Source organism: Corvus hawaiiensis, chromosome 8, assembly GCF_020740725.1.
Source record: "Corvus hawaiiensis isolate bCorHaw1 chromosome 8, bCorHaw1.pri.cur, whole genome shotgun sequence".
In the NCBI taxonomy this organism is placed as follows: Eukaryota; Metazoa; Chordata; class Aves; order Passeriformes; family Corvidae; genus Corvus; species Corvus hawaiiensis.
The window spans coordinates 16,260,091-16,283,077 of NC_063220.1; the positions used below are offsets into that span (position 1 = coordinate 16,260,091).

General features: G+C 37.0%; 1 protein-coding gene across 8 annotated transcripts in view; it reads left to right on the plus strand.

The window, feature by feature from the left end:
• Positions 1-22,987, plus strand: part of EXOC6 (exocyst complex component 6) — a 93,910-nt gene that overhangs the window by 14,058 nt on the left and 56,865 nt on the right. For all 8 annotated transcript variants that reach the window (XM_048310777.1, XM_048310778.1, XM_048310771.1 and 5 more), the window contains exons 2-5: positions 13,683-13,854; positions 15,132-15,179; positions 15,293-15,383; positions 16,296-16,341. In XM_048310777.1, coding sequence (XP_048166734.1) covers positions 13,723-13,854; positions 15,132-15,179; positions 15,293-15,383; positions 16,296-16,341 — 317 coding nt within the window. In that variant the 5' untranslated portion in view covers positions 13,683-13,722. The remainder of the gene's footprint in view (positions 1-13,682; positions 13,855-15,131; positions 15,180-15,292; positions 15,384-16,295; positions 16,342-22,987) is intronic.

Below are 22,987 nucleotides of genomic sequence, written 5' to 3' on the forward strand. Positions count from 1 at the left end.
GTCAGTGTAAAAATGCTTTTAATCAAATTCCCTCTTCCTGAAATCTGTCATCACCAAGTTGTTGCCTGGTAGATGTTAGAGCATCTTCCAGGTTGCTCTAAGTTGTGCTGGCTGTGAAACTTCTTTGCAGAGTTCTTAGAGAGCCTCCTGTGAAGACATTTCACTGGCCTGTTGTCTCTGGCTGCAGCAATCACACCCACAAGCGCTGTTCAGTCGATGCATTTCTGTCTGATGCTGCAGTGTGCTGCAGTCACCTCCACTGATCTAGGACTGCATTGCCCTGGTAAAAGCAGCACTGAGCTGAGACTGCAAAGCAAAATCATTTCTGTATAGTGCTGGGTTTTTCTCATTTAGGTTAAACAGAGTTTGGAGGTTGGATGTCATAAATGAGTTTGGCTGAAGTGTTAGAACCAATTGATAGCTGTTCATCCTGTACTTCTGTCCTTGAGTTACAGAGAAGCCAAAGGTAAATGCTACACTTTAGTAAGGCATCATTTGAAAAATAAGCAAGACTATTTTGTCCTTTACTGATCAACGTCTCTAAGAAAATTCAGAGTTAGAAATATGGAATGAGAGTCTAATTCTGCTGCTTTTACTGTATTGCGGTACACTTTGCAACTGCAGGTGCTTTGCCCGGACTGGGGTCTGTAATTTGTATTTTGGAGATATTCTTGTATGCATTGAGGGGGGCTGTCCAAAGCAAAATGAGCAAAGTGCCTAAATGTTATGTAGCTTCAGTTTTACTGAAAGTCTACATTACAGTTACTAGCAGGCATGATTTAGCTATGTGATTCTGTGTTTTCAGCACAACAGTTAGTGAGCAGTAACATCGGCAGTATGAATGAAATCTCAAAACGTGGGAAGATGGTACAGCATTAACACAATTGTAGGCAGGGAAATACTTTTTCTGAGTACTTGCCTATGGTCTATTGGAATTTGTGATGTGGTTATCCAATAACAAAATGTGGTTGCCCTCATTTTTGCCCTGTGGTCCTACTTGTCTGGTAGGATTGTCTAAAGTAATTTTTCTGTGTCTTCATTATTTTGGAGTATGACCCAGCAATTCGCATTTTTGTCTATAGCTTAGTCTTGTTTTAAATATAGAGTAAGAGTACTCTGAGATCATCAGCCAGTGCTATAAATCAGAATTTTAGTGGTTTGATCACATATTTTGATTTCAAATTGTATTTTTTTTCTTTTACAGAATTGTAAGTTACTGCTTTGAAAATTTGTAGTCTCTATTAATGGTCTGTCTTCAAGCCCTTCTCAATTTTCAAGTTAACATGTTTCATTCCTGGTTCCCTTTCAAGAAAAGTTACAAAGTAGCCCAAAAGAACTGGAAATTCCGTGTGTGATAGGTGTGGTCTCTTTTGGATCAGGTGACAGACTGTACTTTCATGTATATTGTTGTGGTTTAACCCCAGCCAGCAGCCAGACCCACCCAGCTGCTCATTCACTCCCCCACCTGCAGCATGGGGGAGAGAATCAGAAGGGTAAAAGCTGGGAAACTTGTCGGTTGAGATAAAGACAGTTTAATAGGGGAAGCAAAGGCTGCGCACACAAGCAAAGCAAGGAATGAATTCACTGCATCCCATGGGCAGACAGGTGTTCAGCCATGTCCAGGACAGCAGGACCTCATCACAAGTAGTGGTTACTTTGGAAGACAAATGGCATCAATCCAAATGTCTCCTCCCTTCCTCCTTGTTCCCCCACTTTATGTACTGAGCATGATGCCATCTGCTCTGGAATATCCCTTTGGTCAGTTGGGATCACCTGTCCTGGCTGTGTCTCCCCCCAGCCTCCTGACCAGTGTGGCAGGACTAAAAGGCCTTGGCTCTGTGTAAGCCCTGCTCAGCAATGACAACACATCTCTGTATTATCAGCCCTGTGTGCAACACAAGTCCAAAACACAGCCCCATACCAGCCACTGTGAAGAAAATTAACTCCAACCCAGCCCAAACCAGCACATACATTTATATATCAGTTTACCTGTATTATAATAGCTAACTTCTGTTTTGTATCTGGGTTGTTATGGAGTAAGGGGAATGGCCTGCTCACTGTGAACCAGTGTAGCCTAAAAAAACAGAGGCTTGCTTGTAGTGTCAGTTGCAGATTTTGTTACTTGGTGCAGGATTTGATGGTATTCCAAGTATTTAAGTTGAAAGACAACAGTCAGATAACGCAACTGTCTATGTGATGTATATTGCTATGAAGGAGCAATTTTTTTTTATTGCTAGTCCATTATATAGAGACAAAAGGTCATAAGAAGAGTCTGTGCTGTAGACTGATTAATCTGGCATTCAGCAGCAGAACTGCAGTTCTGATTTTTCTGTAGCCTGATCACTCAGATTTGCCATTGGTAGCAAAAGTATTTTAGAAAGATTCACTTGCATTGCTGCAAGTCTCAACATATTCTCAAGTTTTTATAAAGCCTGAAACTGCTTGTGGGTAATCATACCTGTACTGCATTTTTTTGTTGTGAAAAAATCTTTAGGTTACATGCTGATTAAGTTTGTCATGAAATATGTGTCTGGAAATCAGGTTATCTTGATCTTTTAAGTGTTCATGCATCAGCTTCTGACTCAATTCTTGCAGTGATTTCCAAATGGGCAACTGCCAAGTGAATCTTTAACCTACCTAGTAACCTGTGTGAATTGTTCTGAAACAGCTCTCTCCAATTTCCCAAGCATTACCAAAGAGCTTGAAATTGTCCCAGTGTTTAGGAAACAAGTTTCAAAATACATTAAAGCTTTTAAAATAGGGAAATCATCTGCTGCATCATCATCAGAATAGTGTACTTAATAGATGTTTAATGCAGTTTGTGACATTGTTTCTCATTTAAATTTAGCCTTCTCTTCATATGAACAGCTTATCCTTGTGCACTCTTACATCAGTTATATTCAGAAAAGCCAGTTCTTATTCCTGTCATCTCTTCATTGACTTATTCCTCAAGCTGATTTTATTCAGTGTCTGGTGACCCAGATTTTGGACCTGCCCATGTGCATAGGAAGTGCATAATTTTACATCCTTCACGGGTCACACGGGTGCTTACTTCCTTGCAGATTTTTTTGGAAAGCCAACAGCATAGCCTGTGCTCCAGCTTGCTTTGTGTCTGGCTGAACTATTGCTCCGAGACTTTGCAATTTCCTCAATACAGATATCTACCTGAGGAGCCTTAGAAAAATTCAGTTAAATATAAATCTGGTTTTGATCAGTAAGTGCTGGTGTGTTTTTAAGTTTCGTCATGTTGCATTTTATGTATTGTACTACTAATATGAGCTCATTCAAGTTGATGAGGATTAATATGTCTTAAATAATTCTTTTAAGATAATGCCAGAAAAGGATTTGAAAATAAGAAGCTATTTTTATGGGTTGTAGTAAGCTATTAAGTACTAACTCATTCAAAAATATAGACATAGCTTTGCATCAGCATCAAGTCATCACATGAGATTTTGTCTTGCTGAAGGGCTTTCTATGGCTAGTTATAAAATCTAGCTGGCTATTTTTAGATATTATATATCCTTCTGGCTATTTTCTGATGATGGTTGAAATGACCAAACCTAATCCCTGTCACCACAGACCTTGGTATAACAATGACAGAATGTTCAATTTGGTGTTTAGCTTGATGAAGTATTTTCAACAGTGCATCTCTTCCTCATCTTGTACATGTCTACTATGGAACTATCTGTACTCCTGACAGACTGGGTCCTGTGCAGGAAGGAGTTAATGATCTCTCCTGGAGCCTGGCTGAAACCCTTCCTTTACCTCAACCTTTGCCAGTAATAGCAAACTAGTAGGGAACTTAATCACTGACGGAGGTATTAAAAAGGAAGGAAACAGATTTTAGAGTGCATCAGCCTTGATGGAAAGACGTGGGATTGGATAGAGAGGACCTAAAAGATGCTGGGGATATTTTTTTTTATATATACAGCATGAGAAAAGTGTTCAGTTCTAATACCGTCAGTGAGATTTTCACTGTTTCTCAGGGAAAGTAATTTGCTTGCAAAATTGCAGTGAGTGTAACTTGCAATTCTCCTGTGAATCAGAGTAATACAAAATTAATAATGCATATACTGTCGTATATGTACCTGGGGGATACTTTTGAGACATTTCAGCTTCAAAGGGAAGTGTTTAAACTTTCAAGTTTTGGGACTTTCACAGTTTGCACTCTTCCTTAGGCATAGAGTGACTTTGAAGGATTTTTACCCCATTTTGTTCATGGAAAGAATGTTTCCTTATAAGTTTTGTTTTGAGTTAATTTTAGCAGAAAAGTAACGTAGTAGATACTGTTTTATACTGTATATTTGTTCTGGTTTGTTTCATACACGAAGGAAGCTGTAAGCAGTTAGCCAGTGTGTGCTACCTTCTCTTGAAATGTGGAGCTCCTGTGCTGTGCTGGAGTGTCACCTTTCCCTAAGAAATGAACAGATTTTCTTGGTTTGTTTATCGAGCAGGACGAGAACTGGAGTAAGTCAGTTGCTTCAACACTTAATTGCTTCCTAACTGAGAGAAACACTGTGAGTTTCAGTTCAACTTCTAAATTGAAAACAGACTTTTTTTTAGAAGTCATGTTTTATTTTCTTCAGTGATCCTGGGAGATATGCAAAGAATATATAGCACAGACTGTTGTTTTACATGAATTAAATACATTATGATTTTTTATGTGTAGGCTGTGTGAGCTCATAGAGTTAACAAAAATGAATTATATAAAATCACTGTAAAATGCATGATTTGGTTATAGGTTTGCAGAGGAATGTGATGCACCAAAGAATTAAATGGTTTGATCTGTATTGAATAGAATACATTCTTAATCCAATTGGTTTTGAAACTTAAATTACTGGATATTTTATTTAATCTGGAACTTCTTAAATTTGTGAAATAATATATTTACATCTGTGTAGCACTGATATTCAAAGCCTATTGAAGTAACTTAAACATTTCTGACATAAAATATTCTGTTTTATTTCATATGTCTTGTGAAGAGACATATGAGATTGTTGAAATATGAAATTTATTTTGTCTACCAAAACAACTGGTCTGTTTTTATCTCAAAGATTATGTCTCAAGTGCTCTAGATAAAGTTGACAGATTAGCTAGAGGTTGTAATAGATGCCTAATTATTTCTGGTACATGTGTAATAGAAATCTGATCAAATTTTTTAAAAGAACTTAGAAGCTCACAATTTGGTTTACGGATGAATCCATTTCTCCTAAAATATAACAATTTATGTAACAAACAGTCTATGGAAATATTAAGGGAAGATAAAAATACTGTTACATGGACTTCAATTTTCTACTTTATATTCTATGAAATAACATAGGTTCCAGCTACATCCACTTGTATCCATGTGGGTATATGAAACAGATGGCCAAACTTGGCACTTCATTCTGTGGCAATAGCCAGTACCAAAGCGAGCGAAGCTGCCATTTCCTTTGCTGCCTTTTTATCTACTATTACAACACAAAATTGGGAAAAAAAAGTGGTAGTGCAGCACTTGTTTTTCAGTTTCTTGCTTCATACATCAGTAAGTCGCACAAAGGCTTAGCAGGAAGAGGCATCTCCTTGGTCAGCAGTGTAAAAACAGGAAGGAGGAAGTCTATTGCAAATCTGGGTATACTGATTATCAGTTCGTGTTTTGCTGCAGAGGATGTCCATTAACAGCCATCAGCGTGATCCATTGCTTATCCAGCATGAACAATGACTGCTCTAGTGCTGCTACTACAGAATAAGGACCCTGCTTATAGGAAGTAATGTTAACTAACAAACTGTACTCGGCCCTTTCCTGCTCATAGAAACAGGATACTATTAGTGAGAACAATTCACAGAAATTGCACATCCAGGAAAACCAGGCAAGCAAAGCATAATAGTTAAACTAAGATTAATAAAATCTTTTCTCTGAATAGGCCATAGCTGAGTTTTATGTTGTTCTGGCATGTAATGTGAGCTTTTAAATAGAGTGGTGAGATGTAATTATGAGTAAGAATGGCAGAACTGGAATGTAGGTAGTGTCTGGCATTGAAAGGCTGCTTAGGTTTTAAGAAATGTGCTTATTACCATAACTGCAATTGAATGACCGGAAACACCTGGACATTATTTTATAAAGCTTTTTAGGGTGTATGCAGCCACCTATATGAAATTACTCTGTGGAAAAATCCCTACAAAGTTTGTAGCTTGTGTAAACAGAAAATATCTTTGTATATTGTAGGACAAAGGAAGTTTCTGCAGTGTTTCCTGTGAAATTGCAGCTCAAATGGAGTGTGTGATACAGTATCGTGGTTAGGGATGCCATGGTTATAGTCACAGTGACAGGTCTGTTTTAAGGGCAGAATCTTAATTTGCATTGTCAGTGTTTTGTGCTTGCACTGTTCCCACTGAACTCATCATGCAAATTTGAATTGTGAATATTACTTAATTTTATAATTTTATTTAGTATATCTCTGTGTTACTGTTTCATTTGGGATGTTTTTTCAATGAAAGGAGAAATAGGAAGAGCATCTAGTGGGCCACTTCTTGCAATGTGTGTGTGGGAGCTAGTTGAGGGCATCTCCAGCATCAGGACAAAATTGGCATTGGTAGCAAGATATTAGTAGTAAAAACATTACTTTCCATAAGCACAGTCTCTTCATTTGGGAGTTGGTTTATTTGTGTGTGTGTTTTGTTTTAAATATTACTTTGAAACATTAAATAAAAAGTGTATGGTTGGAAGGGGTTTCTTTTGTGCCTGCATTTAATTGATCAAAGTAATTAGTAGTTTTTCTCCCCTGCACAGTGCTTAATTTGAAGCTCTACAAATGAATCTTTTTCTCTTGCTTCCATTGCAGATCAGAAGTTGCATGGTCAGACTTACATTCCATGTCAAACTTGTACAACTGTTGTACAGACACATATAATTCCTGTCATTGTCACAGCATTCATGGAGTTGTAACTGATCGGCACTTACTGAGTGGTTATCAGTATCCTGAAAGGAATGTGTACATACAGTTCTTAATTGCTTCATATGTCTTGTGTAATCAGGAGATGAAAGACTCTATGGCAATATAGGCACGGCTGGGGAAACCTGCAATTCATCCTAGAAATGGGACAGAACAGGATGGGTTGGCGGAGGTGTGAAAATGGTGAAAGGTGGCAAGTCATTAATAAGGAGCTTCTTTGTCCTGTAGAAAGATTGCTGTTTTTTTCTCTATTTTCTGACATGGTTTTTTGGCTATTTTAAAATACATGATCTGTTTTAAAAGTTTCTGCTGCTGCTAGAGCCTATTATTATAAATGATTACTAGGAGAATTGTTCTCTCAAAAAATTTACGGTAATGCTTCATGAGCTCGGATTTGTCTTTCCTGAATATGGATTGCAGTTAAAAAGAGAATCATTGCCTATTTAAAAGAACACACAAAACAATCCCCAAAACCTTCAAGAAACAATATTTTTTTAAAAACTCCAATGGGATTTGTTAAATATTTTTTTTTCTTTATTTAATAGATTGTTCTAGTAATGATTTTTAAGTGACAGAGTTATCACCAACCAGGAATTCATATTATCTTCTGAATCATTATTGTTGTATGAAAGTATGGAGATTTTATTTTTAATAAAATAAACTCTTCAAGTTCTTTTTTTTTGCCTGAAGTGTGAGTTCCTGAGCAGTTCTGCTTTTCTCCTTTGAAAAGTTACAACTATTGCTATATATATGAGATCAAATTACTTTAGTTCCCATTCTGATTATTCTTGCAATTATTTTTCCATGCTAAACCAAGAAGATTACAGTAAAAGTTGTATTTAGGTGTCTGGTTATTGTCATTTTCTAGTCTAGAGGCCATAGATGCAGAGATAAACTGGAGATGAGGAGGGGAAAAAGCAAATTTGGGATATTTGTTGAACTTACAAAAAATAATTTTGGGCTCCTCTCCTTTTACACTTAATAGTCTGTATGCATGTCAATTGTCTGCCCTTCCAGTAGTCCAGTCAATGTATTAAATTAATTTTTGGGCTTATATAATTTTTTTTTTTTTTTGCTTCTAACTTTTTATTTCCCTCCTCCTTAGTGAAATGCTCATCCTCTTTCAATCCCGCCTACACTCAGGCATTTAAGGACATCTATCCTTAATTGCATGCACAGAAATATTTGTATGAAATGATAGCAGAAATGTATTTTTGAAGTGAGACTGTAACCATTTGTGAAGACATTTATGATGCTCGCTTGGAGTGATAATGTATATGTACGGACTTATCATTATGGAATAGATCAGATGATTTCAGGATAATTGATTTTTAGTATTATTTTTGAATATTTTAATATTTTTAGTATTATTTTGAAGAATTCGTGTGGAATTCTTGGCATGTTAAGTTTTACAATTTTTGACTGAATTTTAGTTCTCTGGAGATGAGCCTTTTTGCTTACTTAACAGTTGGTGGTTTTGTGCATAGGATGGTGCCCTCTGGTGCTTCAATATATTTTTACATTTAAACACAAAAAGTCATCAATAAGAGCTATTAAATACACGTTTTTCATATTGTGGTTTAGTTTTGAAAGTAAAAGTTTTAGGGAAGTTTTTTTACGGTATAAAGTAAACTTATTTTATTGTTTTAAATTGGAAAATGGTTGCATATCTGAAAATTCTACTTCATTTTTTCTTGAGACCTGAATTCAAATCTGTTTATGCTTGTCTTTCTCCCTTCAGCTTACCTGGTTAAAAAGATCAAGGTAAAAATATCCCTATTGCAATAAAATGTATCCAGTGAACTGAGACATCTTTTTCCTTTAGGTTAGTCTCTGACTACTCCTAGTTTATTTTTTTTTCCTTTTTCGATTACTTTCTACACTATCTTCTTTTTACCTAGACTGACTTTAATATGACTCATCCAATTGTTGGGACGAGTAAAAAAAAAATGTGTCTCAGTTTATATACAGAGTTCTGGGAATATAGACAAAGAACCTGCTACACATTACCAGGAAAGTTGTTCAGCTCTGCTTGTGCTCTTCATGGGTTCCCTGCTTGCCCTGTCGATTAGGGAGGAACATTCAAGTTAATGTTCTCTCATTCCAGATTGAAAATTAAGGTGATAATGTTGTGCAGTTTTGGGGTTTTTTGGGAGTCAAAATCAAATATAAGCTTCAGTCTCCAACAACAGTGATTTTCTCCTGTTTGATCCAGTTTGAAGACTCCTACCAAGGAAAAAACTTTGTCAAAGTTTCATGGTATGAATCAAGCACTAGTAGTCTATAGGTTCCTATAGCTGTGCAGATCAGAGGTTGAAAGCAGTTGTAATAAAAACTGATCATGTCTTTCAGTTTGACACAGTTCAAATCTGTGCTATGTTTCAGACCGTCAGCATCTACTTCAGGGGTCCATAAAGCTGAGGAAGATCCTTGGGGCTCTTCATTCAGAGGTGTATAAATTGTCATCTCCTGAAGAAATGGAGCTAGAAGGGTTACTACTTCCTCACTCGCTTTCCAACAGAAAACACTCTGTGTTGTAAATTCAGTTAATTTTGTCTTGTAATTAAAAAAGTTATCTCAAGGATGCTTTTAGGATTCCATGTCGCTTCAAGGTACTGCAATATTGGTCACTTGTCTGCCTGATAATTTAGTTCTCAAAAGTGGAGAATTGTTATCTGCATCTCTTGCAGTGTCATTATCTGTTGAAATGTACACTTTCAGATAATTATTCAGAGGTAGCAATTACTTTATTTAGATAGGTGTAGATAATCTTTGAAATAAATATATGTATGGAAAATAAGCTTCAGTATCAGAAATAAACTATGATGTGTGATGTTCCGTAATGGGTAAATCAGATGTGTATTGTCTCAGTTGTGTTTGCAGATTTGAGAAAAAGCCTAATTTCTGTCCATGGCCAGAGATGGCCTGGCTCTCCAGTGTACACTTACTTTTTCACAAAGGCCAGTGCTTTAGGCCAGACTTTGTTCTGAAGCCCCTGAAACAGCATGTGTAAAGTGTCTTCAGAGGACAGTGTCCTAAGGGAGTCAGTAAACCCGTTTAATTCATCTTCTTCTCACCTAGATGGGAAAGTTGTGATACAAAGTGTGAATTTCTTCTAAATACTCTGATTTATTTCTGTAAAGGCAAGCAGTTCTTTCTCAGGGTTTTATTCACTTGTGTGCTGGCGAGTGTTGATTTGTTGTTCCCACAAGATGGAGCTGTCTACATATGTAATTAACATGGAATTTATACTACTGGTGCATCTTGGGGAGCTCTGTCAAAATACTGGTTTAAATTATAGGTCACAATTTTATTAGTATCTTTGCAGGAAAGGGTACAATGTATGACACAAAACAGTAACTATTATTTTAAGGAGGTAGGGTAATCTTGTGATTAAGGCATTGGGAGGTACACAGTATTTCTTTCTTCCCCCCCCCCATTTCGAACATTTATTCCCTGTATTATTTTCAATTAAATATTGTGATAATACCCCTGAGATTAAAAACCAGTACTTTCTTATCATTAAATTTAAGCATAAGCAGCCTTAATATTGAGGAAAACCTAATCAATGCTGATTTTTATAACAGTGCAAACTGTATTACCTATGCTATGTTGTATGTACTTCCAGAACTTCTGGCTGTGTTTTCTGGAATTTTTTGATATCATTTTAAGGAGCAATCTTCTGATTGCAAAGGATTCCCTTTTTTCAGTATTTTAACAGCATGTGTGAAAGCGTTGGCACGGATGTGAAATGGATAAAAAGTTATCAAGGCAGCTATTGGATACCTTCAAATCATCAGGCAATAACTAAGTCCAAAAAGACAGTGCATTGCTACCGTCAAAGAAAGTTTAGTGTTACAAACTCAACTATGCAGTTCCTCTTGCACCATCTTTTTGCAGTCTCATTCTCCTTTTAGATATATTTTCTTTACTGAGTTTTACTGCTGTTTTCATTTATACTTACATTACACAATTTACAGTTTGAGCACATGGTGATAGATAGAAGTCTCCTGTCTTTGTGATAATGCCTCCCTTCTCACTTCTCTTTGAGAACACTGGAAGGAGACCTAAACTTGAAGGCTTCTTCCACCCTTAAACAGAAAGGCTAAAGAAAGCAGTAATAAAATGAACTTTCGTTTTTGTGTATGGTGTTTTTGTTGGTTTGTTTTTGTTGGGTTTTTTTGGGGGGTTTTTTTTTTGTTTGTTTGTTTGGGTTGGGTTTTTTTGGGTTGGTTGGTTGGTTGGTTTGTTTTTGGGGTTTTGTTGTTGTTTTGGTTTGGTTTTTGGTTTTTTTTCTGTCTTTTTGCTTTAGCATGCAGTGCAGTATAGGTGGTGAGTCCAGCGCGTTTAGAGGAGGCTCATGCTTTCCAGTTATCTGTGAAGGCACTTTGATACATCTGGTCCTCCTAATCTTTTTTTTCTTCTCCAAGGACTCTGAAGACAGTTGGATGTCCCTCTGTGTCCACCCTCTAGCTTCCAGCCTCTCTGACCCTTTTCTTAATGGCGCAATATTCATGTAACCAACCTTTGTATTTTGGAGTGCTGCAACATCAGTCATTGAACCTTTTTCTCATCCTTTCCCCATTTCTTTACAGGTGGCAGTGCTAGGCTCCACATGCTTGCCCCTGTGTCTTCTCACACAGAACATTAGGTTGCCTAATGAGGCCTCACTCAGTGCCCACTGTGTCTTGTGCCTTTCCTTCCTCCCAGGCCAGGATGCTGCTTCTCCCGCCAGCCAGCACTGGGTTCTGGGTGTGGGAATTCCCCCCTGGCAGATGCAGGTCACTTGTGACCATTCACCACAGCCCTTTAAAGCTCAGTCATCCTGGGCAGCCTTGAGGGAGCCCTTTCAGGCAGTCTGACAGGAACCTCAAGAGGAGAGACTTACGGGCACACTTTTGCTTCTTCCAGCTGTCATTTCAAACTGTGGCAGTGGAAATGGTGAGGGGTGAACCACTTTATGGGTAAACAACCTTATTTTTCCCCTGGTGCACTTTGGAGGAAAGAACCTGCTTTCAGTACCATAGCCTTATTTTTCTGTCCCCAACAACAAAAGGGGTTGTTCTTGGAATATTTTCTTCAATAGTTTTGCCCTGAGAAAATACCCATAACAAGCAGAACGTAAGGAATTGGCTTTCTTCCTTCAGAATGTAGGAGAGCATATTGCCTCTCTTATGTCTCTTAAGTTCAGTTGCTTCTCTGAATATATTGTACGAGGTTAAAAGAAACTCAAAAAGCATAAGGAATCTTGTTACAAGTCTTTTCAATCTCTTCTGCATCCTTTTCTTCACTGAAAGATCACGTTCCTGTCAGACACTCAGCTATAGGTTTGTTGTGCTGATGATGAGCCCAGATCTCATCAAAGCCCAGGGGTCTGGTTAGAAAAGGGAATCTTGAAGAATACAGGAAATCACACTTCTCCAAGAAGATTGGGAGGGAAGTACTTTCTGTCTACTCAAGAGTTTTAGAGGCTTTGACTCATGGTTACCTGGTTCTTGAACTTAAGACTGTACTTCTGCAAGCAACACTGAAACCCTTGGAACTTCAGCCTTTTCTTTTCCTCATCTTAACTTTTTAAAATTTTTATTTTTTTACAAACCAGCTTCTCCTTATAAATGTCCGGAGAAAACTTTGTAATTATGAAAGGAAATTAGAGGCTAAAAAAGCAATTTAAAGATTTTTGATCACTTCTATTTTCTAACACTCGTAGTTTGCAGTGCAAACGTTTGTATGTGTATGACTAAATCATCCTCGTATTGCTGCTCTCATTCTGTGTGAGAAGCTACTTTAAAACTGCCTGTCTTTGCTGTTGTTGATGTATGAAATTATTAATCAACTTTTTGAACTGTCTGTGCCTTGTCTTTGTTGGGGGACTCCATACCTTTGGTTTTGGTACTGTTCTATGTAAAACCTCCTGCTTCCTCTGACAAAGTCTAAAGCTTTAAATTGCCCCCTGCCTCTTTCACTCATTCTTACGCTGGAGCCTTTTTGCACGCAGATTTCTGTTTCTGATGCTGCTTAGCAAACGGCGTCAGTAATTTCTCCCAAGTCATGTTTCCTCCTGGAGGTTTCAAAGTGAGCTATTAAAGAATTAGTAAAATAAGCCAAAAGACCTGATTCTAGCCCTTCCTGACAGTTAGATCCCATGGAGGAAGCAGCCTTAGGCGTGTGCATGCCACGGTTTTGCCCTGGGAGCCAGTGGGCATGGGCAGGTGGGGACGGAGCTTTGGGGATTGCCAGGGGTCCGGCTGCTGCCGCACAATGCTCCGGTCATTCCGGCTGGAGTCATCCGACTCTGATTTAGTTGGATAACTCTGCTGGTAGGAATACCGGGAAAGCAAATTTGTATGTTTGCACTTCTTTATATTTAGCAAGGAGTGGAATTTGATGGAAAAGCGATCCATGCTATTTGAGGTGGTTGGAGAAACTGATTCTTTTGTACCCATATTTGAGCATTAGGGCATAAATAACAGACCAGTGAGGCTCAGGTCAACCATGATGTAACTGGTTAAGCACCTGGATTAATGCCATAAGGGCTGGGTTTTGTGCCATCAGTTCTCGGTTTTGTGCCATCTTTTTTTTAATGCTGATTTTGGTGGAGTGGGTCCACCAAAGGATACCACTGACATCAAGTTTGCTCACTTTTATTTTCTTTTTAAGAGAGATAGGTTTCAATAAAGATCGTTGCATACATACTATTTTCAACTGGGGATAAAAGTAAACTCTGATTTTCTTATTTGTATTTAATAGGTCTGTATATGATGACCAACCAAATGCACATCAGAAGTTTATGGAAAAACTTGATGCCTGCATACGTAACCATGACAGGGAGATAGAAAAAATGTGCAATTTTCACCATCAGGGCTTTGTGGATGCTATTACAGAACTTCTTAAAGTTAGGGCTGATGCAGAAAAACTAAAGGTAAGGAACAAGTTTTTCAGAGTTTCATATATCATCTTTGAATCTAAAAGAAGGAACTGGACTCTTCTACTGAAGATTAATTTAGTATTTATCACATGCATTCTGATGTTTGCAGCAATTTTTAGAAGTGAATTGGATTTATGATTAAAGCTGTGTTACCTGATACAGTAATTTACATTTACAAAGCTGAATATTTGATTAGATCTCATTCTGATTTTTTTTAATGTATATTTTCAGAAAATGCTACCAAATTATTTTGCCTTTTTTAAAGACTTTCTCAGAAGGTAAAGGACAACAAATGATAAACACAGTATTTCTGAAATAGGTCTTTTCCTAATCATGCATTTATATGTCAGACCTTAGAAGAATTTAAAGTCCTTATTAGAAAACTAAAAATACCACAATTATACATGAAAAAAAATTGTTCTTTACTTTGTAATGAGCAGAAGAGTAGGTGATGTTAGTAGTTTTCATGAGATATGAGAACCAAGATTTACTCACAGATCAGAATGCAGAATAGTGAATTATGAGATCCGTCCCTTTTAGCTCTCCTTACACTTTTGAGAGCAAAATATGCACACCAGACAGAATGAGCATAGTTCATCAGAGGTTATGATTAGAGGACCATTATATAAAGGATATTCAGATAACAAGAGACCAAATACAGCATCAATGAGGTCATTGAGCATCTTTGTTCAGAAATTAATGAGATTTTTAATAAACTAGAATGTGCTTCCTTATTATGATGACCTAATGAGTCACTTACTATGTGGGAAAATCTGAGGTTGAGCTTTGCCTGCACCTGCAGCATTAAAATGTTGCTGTGGTTTGGAGATTTCCACGTTTGATGTTAATCAACCACCCAGTGTTTGCATTCAGCAAAGTATGAATGTTTAATTACCATAAAATGCAATCACCATTTCTTACAGACAATGAATGGCCCATAGAGCTCATTGAGGTTATCAAAAAGGGACCAGTGGTCAATTGGGTCAATGATTTGAATTGTTTGACAGACCTACAGAAACAAGGAAAGTTCAAAAATCCCAAGTAGATTTGAGAAGTTTGCCACAGAATCTGTTAGAAAGAACTGTCATAAGTAATTGAAGTTAACAAAAGCCCTTTGCGATCAAAAGTTCAAGTTCAAGCTGTAGAGTTAATTTGAATTTGCATTTCTTTGTTCTAAGTTTCTCAGGAAGCATGATCTGATTACAAGGGTGAGCAGTCACATCAGGGCAATATATGCATATTTGTCTAACAAAGGTGAAATTATTTTTAAGGTCCAAGTTACTGATACCAACCGAAGGCTTCAGGATGCTGGGAAAGAGGTGAGAGAATGGTGCTTCCTATATGGGCATTATGAATTTTTGTAGCAAAATAAATTTATTTGCATAATTTAAGTGTGATTTTCTTTCCTTTTTTAAAAAAATAAACCTTTAAGGTGATAGCTCAAACAGAGGAAATCATCCGATGTAGAGTTCAACAGCGGAATATTACAACAGTTGTGGAAAAACTACAGTTGTGTCTTCCAGGTGAGTGACCTATAGCTAAATAAGATGGCAAATTAAATAAAGTAAGTCACAATAGCCAAAAGGAAAAGACTTTTATTTTTTCTAAGTTGTGGTCTTGTAACATCCAGTTTAACGAAAAAATTAATAGGTTTTTAAAAAATGTCAAAACGTAGGTTCCATGTCTTTTGTAATATTTGGCATAGAGCAATTGCGACACTGTCAGAAGACAGTGAGACATTTAAATGATCCAAACAATGTGGCCACATACAGCTTTGAATGAACTAATATTTTTGATATGTTAAACAATTCATTTTTTTGCTTGAGAGGGTGGGTTTTAGTGTTTGAATACTGGGGAAAATACTAATGATACTCTTTCAACGTTGTACTTTTAGCTCTGTGTCACTACAGGTGTTTTAAAATAAAACGTAAGGACTCTAAATGTTGTTTCAGGAAGGTAATATTGTAGGATTGCACATAAGCTCCCTAAGGGTTTTATCCTGTTTGTCATATTGGTGTAAAGTAGATTTGAGAATTTTTCTTTGTGAAGTCTTCTTGTTGACATGTTCTAAGTACAGTAGGTGGTACTGTTGCCTTTTTATGGAGACAGACCATGGACTGGTAATGCAGATAAGGTTGTGGCATGTAGTAAGTGAATGAATATGCTTGATATGTATAGTGCTGACTGTTTTGTTAATATTAATTATTTTTAATTTAAAAGCTGTTAAGAGTTCAGTTATTTTTTTCTTTTTTAGCTGCATTCTAGAATCTTTTTTTGCTAGGTTTATCACATTTATGCTATAGTAGTAATTAAATAAGGTAAATATAGCACATCCTTTTCTGTTTCTAATTTTGTCCTTTACAGTACATATTTTCCTTTTTTATTAACTAAAGCCATAATAAGACTAACAAATTAATCTGCTTGTTTTTATGCAGCGCTGGAAATGTACAGCAAACTAAAAGAACAGATGAGTGTAAAAAGGTGAGTAAACTTATTTCTATGAGAAAAAATGTAACATTTGTAAGTAAGTCGATAGAATAGCACTTACATAGACAAGTAAGTGTTCTAAGTCTGTAGCTTGGCATATGTGTAGTCTTTGTTTCCTACTGGCCTGTATTTCAAGAATATTTGAAAATGTTGTATTAAAGAGCTTCTAGGACCTTAGTGATTGCCATGAAAAATAATGCTTACTTAAATGGGCATGACATGTAATGACGTTATGATTATAAAATATGAAATAAAATTTGCTCTTCTTTATTACTTAAAGCAGTTTAAGAAGCAAGAAAAGTAAGATCCTTAGGGACTAAAGATCTTTCAGAGTACATTAATAGCTGATTAATATATCATCATATATTTAAATCAAACTCATAATGCAAGAAAAAAGGACATTTTACTCCTTATACCTTTCTTTAGACCTATCTGGTTTCTCTATACTTTTGTGTAAATGTGAATATGAGAACGAAGTGCAGATAATGTATTGTGGTTTGGGGTTTTTCCCTCTGTGACAAGTTGACTTGTTAAAAAGAATAAAAAATATAATTAAAAATAAATTTCTAGAATAACAGTTTATAGCTAGTACATGACTAGCTGGTCCTTCCTATTGTGTCTCCACTTTTCATCCTCTCAGGGAGCCACTCACTGCTGCTGTAGTCCCAGTATCCCCAGTTCTACCTCCCTCCATGGCAGCTTGGCTGCCCCTGCCCCATGCTTTAGCTGCATCCTGCCCCACTGGGGCTACTGCCTGCACCTCGCACACCCACCCCAGCAATACCACTGCAGCTATTTTCTTCTTCATGATTTCCATATCATCACTGCCACCGTGATCCCTGCCTGGTTTGCTCAGTCACTGGTGCTCTGTGCCTGCCCTTTCGGGATTCCTGGCTGCTGACGGTGCCTCTTTGTGCACTTGGCACCACCGCAGGGAGCTCCTGCTGACAAGTCTGTCTGGACAGGACTGGTTCCATTTGGAACTAGCTGTGCATGGTCAGTTGTCTGCAGGGCTGCTATGTAATCCAGATTTTGTCTGGATTTCAGTTTCTGAGTAGCCAGCACCTCCTACCATACTGTTGGACATCTGAAAAACCTCAACAGCAGTCACTGTGTATGAACAATCAGCTCTGAAGCCTGTGTGCAGACATGTCCAAAATGCTTCAGATTAACTGTACACATCAGCTCTATGAACATTGCAGCAAATCTGATGCATCTTTGACAGTGATATATGTGCTGCACGATACCTAGGTATGTTTGCTTTCTGGGAGGTCTTTGCAGAAATACAAAAGCTTTAAGAATGACCTTACAACTGTGGTACTGGGGTGTTTCTTATTACAATTAAAACATGCTGTACGTGAAGCAGTGTGGTAGATCTCATCAGCTTGGCTGCTATGCAATATTAGCTTTGAACAGGGCACTAGTTGGGCATCTGCTTAGAGCAGCTGGCATGTAGTAGTGGTAGTAGCATGTTATTGCAGCGTTCTTGGAGCGGCTCTGCATAAAGATGTAAATAGTCCCCTTGCTACTTCAGTCAGAGATCAGACTGAAGAGTGTGCTGTCTGAATCACACCACTTCCCTCTGCAAGGTCTTTTGTGGACTATGCTATGTTTAGTGTGCTGAAAATACTGGAAACACTGGGTTCAAGTGTGCATTCTGCCATACTTTTGCTCTGTCAGGCAAGGCAAGCAGTGTTCTAGTTTTTGAATTGCAGGGGAAGTTATAGTTCCTAATGTCATCATGTAAAGAGCATTTAGGCGAGATAAAATTGCTGATGGTTTTTAGCATTTTGACTCCATATTTGCTAGTGGTTTTGTAGAGTCCACTGATGGTTGATGCGCTTTCTGAGAAACCATCAGCACTCTTCAAATCTTAAACTTATATCTGATAATTTTCCTGTGGAAGTTGTTGCCAGACAGGAAGTCTTGAAAGTCAAAGGACTCCTGAATTGAGGGGTTTGGACATGTTATTGTCATACCATAAAAAGATCTAAAGGAAAGGGGAGATGCTTTGATGTACCATGCCTTGAAATCACATGGAGTGCAGAAGGCTTAGACTCTGCTGCAGGCTACTGCTTCAGCTCAGATAACTCTTTCATTAGCTACGCTACAGTTACTATTTTGCCTGTGACTTACAATTCCCTATAATACAGCCTACAGGTGGCTATCCTATGGAACTTGCAGGTAATTCAAGTGGTAATTTCCTTGTGGCTCAGCAGAGTGCATTTATTCTGGCCTTTATCACTACTAAAAGATTGAGCAACAGCAAGGACATCCATAGTGTCAGTGCAAAGACTTGACAGCTGATGTGTACACATACAAGGGATTTCAAAATTGATCTTCCTAAGTTTTGCTGTGAAGCTTTTTCCTGGAAGAGTCAGAGAGAGTAGCAGTCACAATCCCAGACATAACAAAGCAATGAGGAATGTTTGATTTAGGCAAAGATAATTTCTCATAAACCTTCATTGAGATTTGTTAATGCAGCAAAGCTTTCACTGCTCTTTTTTAATAAAAAGACACCTTGACTTTCCCTGCTAGTGGCCTTTTAGAATGTATTTTTGTTATTCCATTGTCTTACAGTCTTGCACCATGAATAAAACTCTCAATTCTAATGTTTAAAGGAAGGGAAAACAAAAATATGGATACTCTATATGTTTGGGGGATAGTTGTTACAGAGAAAGATTGGAATTTCATTTCCTTTTTTCCCTGGTAGATCTCTTTTGAGATAATGCAGGATTTTGGGTCCAGAATACATACTGGTTTGTGCAGATGGAATAGAGGTTTATGGAGAAGTCCAAAAAGCCATCTGTTGATAGCAACTTTTGGTCCTTACCAACATGGGTAACATTTGAACTGATGACCTAGAGGTGAAAGGCTCTGTATCCTATTTATCTGTCTCCTGAGCCATGGATAACACAAGCTGACAAGAACTGTAGTAGTGAGAGGAAGTAACTGCAGAATCTGCTCTAAACAGACACAGTTGGCTGGAAAGAGTTACAGAGGGTTTAAAGTCTTAACTGGGGAAGCACAAAGGAGAAGTGTGGTTTTCTTGCTGCTCTCCCAACTGCCTAGTGGGGGCTATGCACTTAGACAATTCGAGCTTCAATTTTAAGTCTGAGATAAGGTCATCACACATTTCATACAGCTCTGTTACCATGGCCTTAGTGTTTGGATTTTGATATGTGTCTTGGGAGAAAGGTCCCAGCTGCTTCAAGTGATTGTGGTCTAACTGGAAACAGAACTGGTGTTCTTGCAAGTCTTTTTCCACAACAAATATTACAAAAAACCCAAACCCATCATAAAATGAAAATAATTAAGTAAGTCAATCTGCTAAGGTTGTTGCTGAATCTTCTCAAATCTTCTGTGAGATGGACTGAAGAATGAGTATAGTGTTTCAGAGTGAGCTTTTTGCCCTGAAAGACTTGGATTTGTTTTTTGACCTTGGTATAAGCTTTTTTCCAAACTGTGGGAAGGACAGAGTTGGTTAGATATTTAGGTTACTAAAACTCACTGAGACAGCCATGCAGCCTTTCTCTGCATAAACCTTCCAACCATCCAAATAAACCTTAAGACATAAGGGATGCAAATATGAAAAGTTCATAATTTGTATAATTTGGTTTTACCCACGTGTGTATGGAAATAGAACAGATGAAACCATGGTGATTGGATTTTGTTTTTCTGCATTGTTTTGGAACCACGTCAGAATGCAGCACTGGCTTTTACCAGCTGCAAATCAATGCTTCCCAGAGGTACCATGGATATGGCAAAAAAACCCATCAAAATTTATATTTGATACTGAACTGTCAGCTGCTTTCTTTATCACCATTCTCAAGTCTTATTATTTCAATGATTTCACTTCTTAAAAAAATTTCCTACCACATCATTATTGACAAAAAAGGTATTCCACAGATCTTGTTTTTTTCCACACAGCAGCTCTTTAATCTGAATTTTGGAAATACTGAGCTTTTGATTGAGTTTATACAAGTTATAGAGTTATTAGTGCCTCTGTCTCAGTTCATGGTCCTTTGGGCAACTGAAAAAATTGGTATACTGGGGAAGTTTAAAAATTAGGTTTAAAGTTGGTAAGGCGACTAGATTAGAAAACAAAGACTTGTGGTAAAAGGATTTCAGTTGCAATTTCAACATGTCACCTTCAGGATCTCTCTGAATATGACTTTTCTGGAGCATTATTGAAAAATTCCAAGGAACTCCCTTTAATGTGTTTGGTAGCAAAGTTTTATGTATTTATTCAGTGGAAATGTAGTAAGCAGGAATATACAGTATTTCCTTTAAGGGAAGCACTAAAGTTGGGGAATACTACTATTTTTTCTTTGTAAACTAAGTTTATTTCCTTAATTAAAATAAAATGAGGATTCTGTCTCTCTTTTTTTTCAGCAGGAAATTTTGGGCTATAACTACATGTTTTTTTACTTAATAAGCTTGTGTGCAAATAACTTATTCTCAGTAAAATTCAGTCTTTGTGTTCATCTTGCTCCTGATCTGTGTAATTTCTTTACTGCTGTAGTTTAACTTGGTGTGGCTTTTTTAGTAAGTGATGGTATTTCTCTTTACTGACTCCAAACAACACTCTGCTGATGAAAATCTTAAAAGCTCTCTTTGACATTTAAAGCATAAATGCATACTTCATGTATACTAAATTAATGGTCATTTTCTTTTAGTTTTGGGTTTTTTGTGTGTTGATGTTTCATATTCTCTACAGACCTGACTCTTCTGTGCCCAGGGCATTTGGCAAAGAATAAGATGATGCAAAACACTAATATTAATCTTTGAAAGGGGGGGGGTTGGCTGTTTGTTGTGAGGGGTTTTTTTGTTTACTTTTGTGTTGTATTTTGGTTTCTTCTGTCCTGGTTCTTGATAGTATTAGAAGGTTCCATTTTTATAGTTTGGGTATGTTGGTAAAATCCATCATGCAATTTTCTTGTTCTGGTGTTGAAATGGATCATTTCTGCACAGTTACATCATATGACCCATGTTGGTGTTTCAAACTTGTGTCTTTAGTTTCAAAAAATTACGAATTTTGCATTGAGGAGCATATTCTCACAAGATTAGCTCAGAAGAATAGACAGAAGAATACTGTATGTATATGAAAAAATAACTTTGAAGATACTTCTTTAACTCATTTGTAGTCACATGGGCAATCTTCACCTTATGTGATTGATGATATATGATGGGAACGAATAATATTGTCAAAATCTTCAGCATTGAGTTAAATCTATGGAAAGTTTTAAAATCTGAATACGTAAATACATCATTCTAACTAATGATATGCAAAACTTTTAGTTTAAATCCTGACCTGCAGATGACCTTCAAATTAATAAGACTTCAGTGCTTTATCAGAACAGATGTTAAAAGGGCAAGGTCCTGAGCTCCATATATGTATAATTAGTAAGGGACTCTAGAATGGATTTAAAATGGATTATGTTAATTCTGATCTTAGAGCCAGCAGTCAAAAACCTTCCAGATGAACTAACAGTGTTCTGATAAGCTGATCTGTATAATTTAAATAAAAACCTTTTATACCATTTTGATGCTATTATGGTTTTATTCCCCAGAAGTCTCACCATGTGGCGCACTCTTGGCCATTTTCTGTTTAGAAAAACAAAACCCACACACATAAACCCCCCAGACCTTTTCTTATGTGCAACATTCCCGTCACCTTATGTATATTTTATATAAACCAAGTGTATAATAAACAAAAGCTCCTAATTTACACTTGAAACCTCTTTATTTGCAGTCTTCTGAAAGCAGCTCTGTTCTGGAATAAAAGAGAAGATTTTTCCCATCCTCCAGCTATGCTGAGTTGTTAACTTAGAAATGTCTTGATTAAGAAGATTCAAAACACTGTCTTAATTTCAGAATTGAACAAGAAGTCATGACTGTAGTTGTTAGTAATTTGTTATTGCTTGTGTACTGAAGGAAGCCAGAAACTTGAATTACATTTTTTGAAAGTGTTTACTCACTATATTTACAAAGTAATGTCTGGAAACTAAAGAACCATTAAGGACAATTTTCCAGGTTTTCTCATTTGAAGGGATTTTCCTCATATTCAGCTTTTTCCTTCAAAATAATTTCATAATTTTCCAAAACAGATTATTTGGGACTTTCAGGAGGAAAAAGGAACTAAGATTATGGAAGAAAAGCTGAAAATGGGTTAAGGATATTACTCCATATTTGTGGAAAGAAAGGGTTGGAACTAGCAGCAAATTAACTCCATCTGATCTGAGTGTTTTTGCTTTTCCCATTTAAGACCGAGCCAGAAGGCTTCGGTTTACCTTACTCTGTTCTAACAATCAGACAAACTAAATTCATTTTCCCAAATGCCTCCAAGGCTGAGTAGCTGGTAAGAATACTACATAAAGGAAAATTATTGTCACATCTACAATTGACTGCTGTCCTGCTCATGTTTAACCTGGTTCCTATACCTCTCTTTAAAATGTGGTTGAGATCACAGGTTTGTTGATTATAGTACTTTGTTGATTCAATGTAGTTGTTTTCTGGGTGGGATAGACTGTATTTTATCAGAAGAGTTAATAGGTTTGTGGTTTACAGCAAAATATGATATACTGCTGGAAAAAAACATTGTTCAGGATAGGTGTATACATGTCTTTTCTGACTAAGG